Below are 12,445 nucleotides of genomic sequence, written 5' to 3' on the forward strand. Positions count from 1 at the left end.
TGATTTGTTTCACTTGCGAGATGTTCAAGAATTGAGGTTCTATTGTATCTTGACAAGGGAGAGGAACATTCTCACTAATTTTCTCTCATTATTTTCTTCTTAAACCAATGAAAATTGTACCAAAGAAGGTGGTTTACTCCTATTGCTTCATTATACGGCAATCCTCCTCCTTAGCCACATAAAAAATATATTGAATTGGTGAGAAGAAAACTCAACAGCTCTCTAAAATAATTTATCCATCTTCCCCTTACCACTTCCACTTCCATTAACCCATTAAATTCCGATGACAAGATGTCTTGTCATTTGGTCAAATAAAAAAAAAAAATCATAAAACACCAAAATGTTTGATCAAACACCAGAAAAATAGGACGTCAGTCCTCGCTTCGCGAAGCGAGGACTGACGTCCTATTTTTCTGGTGTTTGATCAAACATTTTGGTGTTTTATGATTTTTTTGTTTTATTTGACCTAATGACAAGACATCTTGTCATCGGAGTTTAATGGGTTAACATCTGTCCATCCACAACTCACCTCCCATTCCTCTCCCCTTGAGCAAGGGAGGGAGTGAGGGATGGGGGGGGAGTGGTTGTGTCTGAATATTCTGAAGGGGCCTGAAAGGATTTCTCCCTGTCCTCTCTATTTTCTGCTTGAGAAGACGGAGTGTGTGTGTGTGTGTGAGGGGGGCACAGATTAAGTGAAGCAGCCTTGCTGTGGACATGCTGTGTCTTGATGCATTGTTACTGACCTGGGCAGTAGGCAGGAGACAAGGGTGGTGGATGGGAGTGGAATGGGTCAGAGTGGGTGGGTGTCTTTGTCCATTTTTTTTTTTTTCTCTCCAAAGACAAGTTTCTGTAAGTCATATTGGCAAAATACCTCTGAAATCTATCAATCCTTTACCCCAGGTTCCCCTTGTTGCAGTAGAGCCACAGCTCCATAGGTCTCTCAGAGGAAAATGATCAAATTGTTGTCTAGGGATTGCCAGTGTGGGGTATTGTAGGCTTTAGTGTTCAGTGTTTATCTGCGTGGTGACTGCATCTACAGCAATTTTATTCTATGGCAAGGCCTATTCTGAGTTCATTCTGTTTTAATAATGGATGGTGTCCTGAACAACACAAGCATACAAGTGTGGTTTTCATTTCTTTTATGAAGGAATTTTCTGTGGGGGTGATGTCTAGGGATTATTGGTGAAGTATTACATTTGATGGTCTGTGTCATGGTGTGTCATAAAGTGTCATGATGTGTCATAATATGTCACAAAGATATGCAAGTGTAATGCAATAGCTTATGTAAGTTGTGTTAGGTAATGTTAATCCACATATCCCTGTAATAGTTATATAACATTGTAACTGCCCTTACTAGCTATCTTGCGGTGCCAATACATAAGTTGATGTTGGATTTGACCACTACTAGGCAATCTTAAGCTGAATAATATGATACAGACTATAAAATTAGGTAATTTATGATAAATGATCAGTTACAGGAAAATTGCTGTGGAGTACAGCAGAGGAGTAAACAAATGGATCGATTTGGTTTACTAATAGGGTGGTCAATGAATGTAAGCGCTGAAACTATCAGTTGTTTTAAAAAATTATTAGACAACTTTATGGATGGGGATGACAGGTGGTGATGGATACGGAGCTGCCTAGTGTAGGCCTTATGGTCTCTTGCAGTCTCCTTTATTCTTATGTTCTTATGTTATTTGCAGTACAGGGTCAAGGGTCAATACAACAATGATGGCACAGGGAAGTAGCACCATCACAAATCACGCTTAGTTCTTAGCAAGATTCAGATAACAAATGATAAATTGTAAACCTTCTTCACACAAAAATAAAGCAACAATGATGGCTTAGGGAAGTAGCGCCATCACAAATCACGCTTAGTTCTTAGCAAGATTCAGATAGCAAATGATAAATTGTAAACTTTCTTTACACAAAAATAAAGCAACAATGATGGCATAGGGAAGTAGTGCCATCACAAATCACGCTTAGTCCTTAGCAAGATTCAAACTGATAGCAAATGATAAATTGTAAACCTTCTTCACACAAAAATAAAGAAGTGGAAAGACTGTGTGAAACCAGGTAAATAGGAATGCAGACTAGGCCTATAGATACAGCAAAATAGCACCTGCCATTGGCACTTGCATATGCCCCACATATAAAAAGAGGGTAGCATGCTGTGCCAACACATTTGCGCCCTCATTCAAACCTCTCATATCTTGTAAATTCAAGCTGTACATAGTTTATTATGTAAGTAGTTATATTTTGTATTTTGCCTTTATTTCATATCTGGTGTAAGAAAAAATCTCCCTACTAAAGGCATAAAGCAAACTGGTAATTGAATTGATAGAACTGATCAAATCATCACCAGGTTTGGTACAGCAAATCAAAAACAACACACCAGATTGTGACAGTCTGTCTTGAGAATTTGTTTAGTGATATAGGTGTGAATGTGTTTTTATGCAATCTTTGAACACGAGAATAAAAATTCTTAACTGCAGTACCTAGGTGTAATGTCTTGTGCAAAAACAGTTCTTCTTTGATTAATAGGGGCAATATCTACTGCACATGCATACCATGTATCAAAACATAATACCTGCATTTCTTCCTAGTTGTTGTTGTCGTTCCCTAGACTGTCTGTCCGAGCAGTCCCGTCTCCCCAAGGAAGGCCACAGCCAAAACTGGGTTTTCCCACAAATCCTTTATAGAGTGTATGTTGTGTTGTTTGCGTGCATGATTGTGTATAATGCAGTCTTCCATTATGTGTTGTATGGTATGGGGTGAAGTGTTACATCCTGGGCAGCTGTTCACAACACGGTCGTCCAGCCTCTTCTGGTAGCTTAGAAGTGCTGGGTGGTGACCGCATCGCAGTCTGGCCTAGTTGCAGTCTTCTGTTACTTATCAAACTACTTATCTTCCCAATTACCTTCCCTTCATTACTTTTCAAATCCAACTGATTTTGTTGTTCACACCAGGCTTTTTACCTGATTCTATCTGATTTCAACAATTTCCAACTTATATGTAAGGAGCTATTTATGAATATCACCTATGGTAGCAAAACTATCTATTTACTAAGAGCCTCTTCTCTTATAAGGGAGGTAGCCTGCCAAGACATACATCCATCCCCACTCATTCCACTCCCATTTGTCTTCCTTTCATCTTAACTCATTATGAATATAGGATCAACCCTGTCTCCTGCCCACTGCCCACATCAGAAGCAATGCAGCAGCCACAGCACATCCACAGCATGGCCAGCCACTTCATTCATATGGTCATCCTCCCTCATCATCCTCTCATACAAAAATATAGAGAAGACAGGGTGAAATCCCTTTGGCCTGCATCAAATTACTATCCATACACGACCATTCTACACTCACCCCTATCTCCTGCCTTCTCCCTTCCCTGCTCAACAGACATCTCTCCTGTTGGAGAGAGGCCAGGCTTTTTCAGAAGCCCTGTTGGGCAAAACGTAAAATACATTGGATCCCATACTCTGCATTTGGCCTCTCTCCTACAGTACTGTTGCAGTCATTGCTGCTTTTACTCAGACATCTCTTCTCTTGATCACTCTTTTACCCCTATCTAACCATCTCCCTTTCGGTAGCAAAACCTCATCCCAATTAGCTTCCCTATATTCCTACTTCCCACATCCAACTGACCTTGTGGTATACCAGCTTTCTACTGTGTAAGGACCTCCTTCTGTATATCACCCTTGGTAATAAAACTACAAAATCTTTCCAATTAACCTCCCTACATTTCTACTTCTTAACTCCAACTGACCTTGTAGTAGATACCAGGCTTCTTCCGATTCAATCTGATACCAACAGCTTCCAATTCATATGTAAGGAGCTGCTTTTGGATATCACCCTTGGTAGCATCCAACATCATGATTACAATATCAGCTGTTCTTGCCACTGCAATCACCTACCAAGAATGAAAAAGAAGAGTAACCATTAGTAGAAAAAAAATTACCAATTAGTTTTACATCAGCATGTACAAAGGCTAGAGCATCACAACTTGTGACAAAGGTCAAGTTGATGGCAGTTTGAACCCTGCCACAGGCAAGGTATGGTTCATTAAATGCCACACTACAAAGTCTTTTGTATAGGACACTGTCCTAGCCTCCTGAAAGGGAGGAGTTTATGACATTAAACTGAATAACGTCAACCAAACAATAAAAAAAAAAGTACTGAACCAAAAGCATATTACACTGGACCATACTGGAGATATAATAAACCCTATGTGATCAATCTTTTTCCTCCAAATGCAAAAAGACCTCTATACAATAGGAATGAGATGAACATGATTCATTCTGGAGCCACATTTGTTGACCAAATTGTTTATTAACCCATTAAACTCCGATGACAAGATTCTTATCATTTGGTCAAATAAAACAAAAAATCATAAAACACCAAAATGTTTGATCAAACATTTTGGTGTTTTATGATTTTTTGTTTTATTTGACCAAATGACAAGAAACTTGTCATTGGAATTTAATGGGTTAAGTATCCAAAATTCAAGCCCCAAACAACAGCATACCAAAATAGAAAGTAAACCAATTAAATAACAAATACTAACTACTCACGCTTCATTATTCAAATACTAATTCATTATGCAAAGTCTATCTTCTAAAAAAGTTTGTTACTAAATCTGTTTGCATAATACCCATATATGGGCACTCCATTGTGCTTTATTACTAGATTAAGAACATAAGAATGAAGGAGACTGCTAGAGACCATAAGGCCTACACTAGGCAGTTCCATGTCCATTACCACCTGTCATCCCCATCCATAAAGTTGTCTAACAGTTTCTTAAAACAACCAATAGTTTCAGTGCTCACTACATGGTTACTTAGTCTATTCCATTCGTTGACCACCCTATTATACCCGTAGCACTGAGATCTGGCCGTTAGGGCGGAGCACTGGGAGTTCCCCTGTGGTGCCACATATAATTATTCTATAATTTCATTTTATTTTATAATTCTATTTTATAATTTTATAATGTTGCCTCATATGATTATATTATAAATTTTTGTCACACACCACCACTGAGGTAAAAATCAAAGCAATGTTTTCTATACAAAGGTTTCGTTTCTTTAAGTCTAGATATGGCATATGTGCATGAGAGAGCGACGTTGCCGCTACATCTAATCTCTGGCCCCGCCCCCCTCATACTGCATTCAGAAAACATTGCATCCACATGCACGTTCTTGCCATGGATGCCCACATGTGGCAACACCGGGAAATCTCCTAGCCCCGCCTTATCGGCCAATTCTCCTTGCGCTGACTATAGTAAACCAATTCTTGCATATTTCCTTCTTAAATTTAAATTTGTTCAGTTTCAATCCATTACTGCAATTCCGGCCCTGTTGTCTTAATATGATGACTTTGTTTGCATCAGCCTTGTTAAAGCCTTTGATCCACTTAAACACCTCTATTAGATCACCCTACACTCTGCATCTTTACAGAGAGTGTAAGTTAAGGTGCCTAAGCCTCTCCTCGTAAGGTAAATTTTTGAGCCCATGTATCATTTTGGTCACTCTCCTCTATACTGATTCTAGTGAATTGATGTCCATTCTATAAGACGAAGGCCAAAACTGTACCGTACATTCAAGGATGGGTCTAATGCTAGAGTTTGATAATTACCTCTGCACTTCTATTCGTAACCATCCTAGTAATGAAACATAATGTTCTGTTAGCTTTATTCCTGGTGCTAATGCACTGTTTCCCAGATTTAAGGTCAGGACTCACTAGAACTCCCAAGTCTCTCTCACACTCAGTTTTCTCTAAAAACGTGTTATCTAAGCTATATTTATTGCTGACTACATAAAATGTTTGGTCATTTCAAATCACTGCCAACAGATTATGTAATTTAATCATTTCTGGCCAATAAACTTCTTTAAAGCTGAACAGAATTGTCTGGTATTAACCACAACAAACTCACTTAAGTATATAACTGACTGGAAAGGGTCAATCAAGACTGTTCTATAACCTTTTCCAGATCACTGGGGAAACATATAATCTCATGAAGAACATAATAGTAGTATTCCACTACATGGACAAAGATATGATGAAGTTGATCATTGGAAAAAAAAATATCAATAATTTCTATATGTTCTATTTGTTACTCCAGTCCAAGTCTCACTTCCCTTCTTGTAACTCCTATTCTCCATCATCCCTGCAAGTTTTTACATACCTGTCTTCCTCTTCCTTTGCCCTGTGCAGCACCCTCAATGATACCTGGGAGATCAAGGAGCTGTATGTTGGCACCCTTATACTCAATCACACCAGGAATACAGGTGAGGGTTGTGAATTCATACGAAGCAGCTTCACTGTGGGTGTTGGTCAGTGTACTGAGTAGAGTTGACTAGTGAAAGAAGAAAGATTAGTGTAAATATTATATTCACAAACAACCAGCACAATTTTCACAATGTAAAGAAACTTGGTAACAAGCTTTAACCCATTCAACTCCGATGACAAGATGTCTTGTCATTTGGTCAAATAAAACAAAAAATCATAATAAAACAACAAAATGTTTGATGATCAAACAGCACCAGAAAAATATGACGTCATATTTTTCTGGTGCTGTTTGATCATCAAACATTTTGTTGTTTTATTATGATTTTTTGTTTTATTTGACCAAATGACAAGACATCTTGTCATCGGAGTTGAATGGGTTAAAGCAATCCAAATCCTAGTAAGTGATACCAGATGCCAAAATTTGTTCATTATTTCAGGATAAACATAAATGATTGTACTTTGCCAAATCAATGTGATACAGTAAGTCCTCATTCAACTTCATCCAAATATGTTACCTAATTATCAAGTTTCAAATAAATTGAGAGTAAGCATTCACTTAGCAATGTACTGTGATCCATTCTAATTGCATATGAATTTGGTCTTCCTGAGGATATACATAAGTATGAAAGAATTAAAAATTCTGAAGACATACACCAATTACAGAAAACTTTGGTAATGTTAAATCAGATGCTCTAATTCTAAGATTTTTCTTCTCCCTAACATGACTGCCTTCTTATTTCAGGTGAAAACTAATAATGTTACATATAATCACTTTGATTTCATGAATCTAGTCTGATATTGCAGTGTGGAAAGCGAAAGTGGATGGAATGAATAAGAGAGGGGGATTGAGAATGAGTTGGATGGACAGAGTAAAGGCAGACACTGGAGGAAATGAATGTATGCTGAGCAAGGAACATACAGAAGGAGACCACAAGAGACAATAAGGCCTACACTAGGCAGTTCCATGTCCACTACCACGTATCATCCCCATCCATAAAGTTGTCTAACACTTTCTTTAAACAACTGAGTGAGCCAGTACTTACATGGTTACTTAGTCAATTCCATTTGTCGACCACTCTATTAGTAAACCCATTCTTGCCTATTTCCTTCTTAAATCTAAATTTGTTCAGTTTAAATCCATTACTACAAGTCCTACCCTGTTGTCTTAATACGATGACCTTGTTTCTATCACCCTTGTTAAATCCTTTGATCCACTTGAACACCTATATTAGATCACCCCCCCCCCTCTGCATCTTTCCAGAGTGTGTAAATTAAGGTGCCTAAGCCTCTCTTCATAAGGTAAATTTCTGAACCCATGTATTATTTCTATCAGTCTCCTCTGTACTGATTCTAGTGAATTGATGTCCATTCTATAAGATGGAGACCAAAACTGTACTGCATAGTCAAAGATGGGTCTAACTAATGTTCATAACCATTCTAACAATGAAACCTAGAGCTATGTTAGCTTTATTCCTGGTACTAATACACTGTTTCCTGGATTTAAGGTCAGGACTCACTAGAAATCCCAAGTCTCGCACTCAGTTTTCTCTAAAAACATGTTATCTAAGCTATATCTATTTTCGGGGTTGTGTAGCCCTATGTTTAACATGCTGCACTATGAGATACTGAAGTCCATTTCCCATTTCACCAGCATAATGTACAATTTGTTAAGATCATCCTGCAGAGTGTCAGCAACATCTCCTGACCTAATTAGGCATCCTATTTTAGTGTTGTCCACAAACTTACTAACATCACTATTAATTCCATTGTCCAAGTCGTTCATGTACATAATGAACAATAAGGGACCCAAAACCAAGCCCTGGGGAACTCCACTAGAAACACTCCATCTGGATTTTACACCATTTATGGTGACCTGTTTTATGTGACTGATCCAAACTCTAATCCATTCTAATACTTTTCCTCCTATGCCATGGGCTTTGATTTTATTAGTCTCTGGTGGGGCACCTGTCAAATGCTCTGCTAAAGTAAAGGTAAATAACATTGTCACTATCATTATCTGATGCCTTATATACATTAGTATAAAAAAATAGAAGATTAGTCCCACATGACTTACCTTTGGAGAAACCATGCTGTGAGTCACGAATCAAATTATGTCTCTCAATGTGATCTCTGATTCTACAGTATTAGCTATTATTGATTCAAGCATTTTACCTATAACTGATGCCAGACTGATTGGTCTGTAGTTGCATGTAGATTTGTCTCCTTTTTGAAAACATGAACAACATTTGCCTGCCTCCAAGCAATAGACACAAAACCAGTGTCTACCAACTTATTAATATTTCTGGTTACAGATTTCAAATTTACACTCTAAGCACTGTCAGAAAAAACTCATCTGGACCTGGGGATTTTGTTTAACTACTTCTACCTTACTAATGCTGATATTTGATAGTCTACTTTCTTCATCCCCTCTGAAAACTAGATTGCAGTCAAGTACTTTATCTAACCTCTCCTTAGTAAACACCAAGAGAAAGTATGTTAAATGCTTTGCTCAGTTTTTCCTGATTCTATCATGACATTTTGGTTGTTTTTAATTGGGCCTATCCTCTCCTTATTTTTTTGTTCTGTAGAGATGAAAGAAGCCCTTTGGGTTGGACCTCGCTTGTCTGGCAATCCTAATTTCATAGTTACATTTTTCTGTGTGCATGTTCTTTTTAACCAGTCTAGCCATATTTGGATCTAAGGTGGATTTCACCATTTTTTATTCTTGCATAAAGTCCTCTTTTTATTCTGATCTCATATTTCAGCCTGTCCATCATCCATTTGGGAGTATTACTATTCTTCCGTATTGATTCAAGTGATCCTTTGCTATTCTACACAGCTTTGTATCATCAGCATATCTAGAGACAGATTACAGTTCTAGGTCTACATCATCTTTATATATTATGAATAGAAGTGGCCCAAGAACAGAACCCCAAGGAATTCCACTTGTAACATTTTTCCAGCTAAAAGTTTTACCATTCAGGACAACTTGCTGTTTACAATTGTTCAACTAATTACCGATTCAATTTAATAGCTTACCTCTTATTCAAAGTGAAACAAGTTTAGTAAGTAGTCATTTGTGTGAGATGGTATCAAAAGCTTTTTCAAGGCCCAGGTATACCAAATCTACATTCTTTTGCCATAATTCAAAATGACTGTATAGTAAAATTCAAGTAGGTTAGTCACATATGAATGTTTCTGTTTGAATCAATACTGGTTACCATTTCTCAAACAATTACTTTCTAAGTGATGTTCAATAGTATCTCTGATAATAGTTTACCTTATTTTTCCTACAACTGATGTTAAGCATATAGATCTGTAGTTCACTGGGTTCGTTTTGTCACCCTTCTTGAATATGGAAGTAATGTTAGCTAATTTCATTCTCTTGGTACATCCCTGGATATGATAAGAATTGAACAACAATCTTGATTTTTATTTCCTTCAAGATTCTTGGATCCCAATTGTGTTTTATATTAACTTTGAGCTTTTCTACATATCTTCTAATCTTTTCTTTGGTTATATTTACAGAAATAAGTTTCCCTTCAACTTATCACAGGTTCCAGTTAAGATTTCACTTTGAGGTATTTCATTTATATATATAAACATAACTAAAATAGCTGTTAAGATATCACACATTATTTCATTTAAATATTCAAGTTCACTGTTGGCAGACATTAATGGGCCAATGTAATGTAACTATACAATTCTTTGGGATTCTTTTTAGATTTATCAGTGATATCTATTTCATACTTAACTTCCTTTTCCAAACCATCTTTTTTAAATCCCTTTGCATTGTCACATAATTTTGGTGAGTCAGAATGCCTATATTTTTTACAAATTTGTCTTTTCTTTGGCAATACATTTTTTTTTTTATCAAGCCATTTTAGACGAGTCTGATTTGGAGGATATCTTTCATTAAACAGGATGCAAGTATGAATCATCCCTGTAAGTGTATTTTGAAATATTTCCCACATCTTTGATATGTGGCCTGTAGGTTCTATGATTATCAAATGTGTAGCCCAGAATTTTAGGGTTCATTTCCAGTGGAAGGATTTGATTATTTAACTTCACTATTTTTTTTTTTGCTTTGTTTTTTCATTAATGGTTGTTTGTGTTAATGTTAATATTGAAGTTCTCATTGATATTTTTGAGCCACTGTTTACATCTGTTAATGTAGGCTCGGCTGGTCTTTGCTGCTATTTTGTATTTACGTCGCTGGATTATCATTGTCAAGCCACTTGTATATGAAAGAACACTGATATTTAGTTCTGGTTCTGGAGTTGGGAGATCATTCATGAAGAGGTTGAACAGCAAGGATAAAAGTATTCCAACTTAAGGGACTCCAATGTATAGCCCAATTGTACCTAATATTTGGTTGTTTTGGGTTGTTCTGCATTGTCTTCCTACTATAAAGTTGGTTAACCACTTCTTGTCATTGTTATGAATGCCTGTCTCAATGATCTTTTTGGATAGTATGCATCTGGGGACTTTGCCGAAAGCCCTGTTTATATTTATGGCAACCATAACCGTTCTTTCTGGTGGGACTTTTTTTTATCAAATCCTTCCACTACTTTTAGCGTGATGTACGTGAGTAGTGTGTGCTTGTAGAGTAACCTTCCTTGAATCAAAGTTGATTGGGGGAGGTAGGTATTTCTGATTTGATTCCTGATATTATCAGCCTTTCTGTTAATTTGAATATTGTGGATAGTAGAAAGATTAGTTTGAATGATGCAGGGTTTTCAGGTGACTAGTTTAGTTTCATGACTGGGATTATGTGAGCTCTTTTCCAGATGTCTAGGATGTTGTTGTGCAACCTGTAGCTGAAAATATCAGTTAAAGCTCTTTATGGCTGTTTGGCCAAGGCATTTGAGAAGGACATTTGAGATCTTGTCTTTTTTTTTTATGGTCCCTTTTGTATCTTCACTGGTGAGAGTTTTTTTTCAGTGTCAGGCTTGATTTTATGCATTTCTTTAATTAGTTTCTTGTTTTTGGGTATTGTGGACTTGAATCTAATTTTGAAGAAATGCTTGTTGATGTCACATTGCTGTTTTGGTGATGGTATTTTACCCCAAGTTGAACCAACTTCATGGGTTGGTGGGTGGGTGGATGGTTGGGGGGTTGAGGGTATTCAATCTTGAGTTTTTGATGGTTTTCATGGTTCTCCACATTTTGGCATTATCAGTTTTTTAATCTATTCCATTGGTTAGTTTTCCAAGTTTTCTTCATATTTCTTGTTTATTTGATTTGTAATGTTTCTATTTAATTGCTTTAGTTGTTCTTTTTCTTGTTCTGTTGTGTTCCTTTTTCTTAAATTATTCCTTTTTTTTTCTTTAAGGAGGCTATCTCCTATGTATAGCTGGGACTGAAGATTTTCTACAGCATTCTGTATGGTAGTTACTTAAAGTTTACTGCTTTATCCAGAGATGGGGTGGTAAGGTCTTTGTCTCATGGTATATATATTCTTATACGATGATAGCAAACTGCTTTAAAGATTTACAAATGCCTGCAAATAGTTGAGTTAGGGTCAAATCCTAGAGGGTTACTGTCATCCTGTTTTATAACAAATGTACATTTTGTGAGGTACTGTATCCATGAGCATCAAAAACCCCACCTCTTTCAGCAGGGAGTATTAAGTAAAACATACATACATATACCAAAGGCTTTTTTCCCCTTACACAGGGGGTAGCCAAAAAGAAAAAGGCATAGAAACTACTCCCACCCATTTCATTTCCCATATATTCCACTCCTCTCCACCCTCCTCCCTCCCTCCTATCTTGGCACCTCCTGGACTTATCTGTTAAGACAATATACATCAAACAAAAATGCTCATAGTGAAAAATCCATACATACACCTTTCCCCTTATACCAGTGGTTCTTAACCTTTTTTGGCAGCGACCCAAAGTTTTGCACAAATCAAGCATCGTGACCCAAGCCTTGTCGGTTTTACATTGAAATTTCAAAACACTTCAAATAAATTTTCTGCTTTGGAGTTTTTATTTAATCATGGTCTGCTTAGAATCCTAAAACTAGGCATCATGTATTTTAATTATTACAGTATATAATTATAACATATTTGTAGTGGGAAAATAATTATTTTCTGCAAACCCTTAGCGACCCAAATTTGGGTCGCGACCCAGGGGTTAAGAACCACT

General features: G+C 36.9%; 1 protein-coding gene across 1 annotated transcript in view; it reads right to left on the reverse strand.

The window, feature by feature from the left end:
• LOC143030919 (developmentally-regulated GTP-binding protein 2) overlaps positions 1–12,445 on the reverse strand; it is a 56,584-nt gene that overhangs the window by 33,104 nt on the left and 11,035 nt on the right. Inside the window, exons 3-4 of the mRNA XM_076194173.1 lie at positions 6,190–6,360; positions 3,775–3,918 (exon numbers count right to left, since the gene is read on the reverse strand). Of these exons, the coding sequence (XP_076050288.1) occupies positions 3,775–3,918; positions 6,190–6,360 (315 nt within the window). The remainder of the gene's footprint in view (positions 1–3,774; positions 3,919–6,189; positions 6,361–12,445) is intronic.

Source organism: Oratosquilla oratoria, chromosome 12 (genome assembly GCF_046742065.1).
Source record: "Oratosquilla oratoria isolate Oo_2021 chromosome 12, ASM4674206v1, whole genome shotgun sequence".
NCBI lineage: Eukaryota > Metazoa > Arthropoda > Malacostraca > Stomatopoda > Squillidae > Oratosquilla > Oratosquilla oratoria.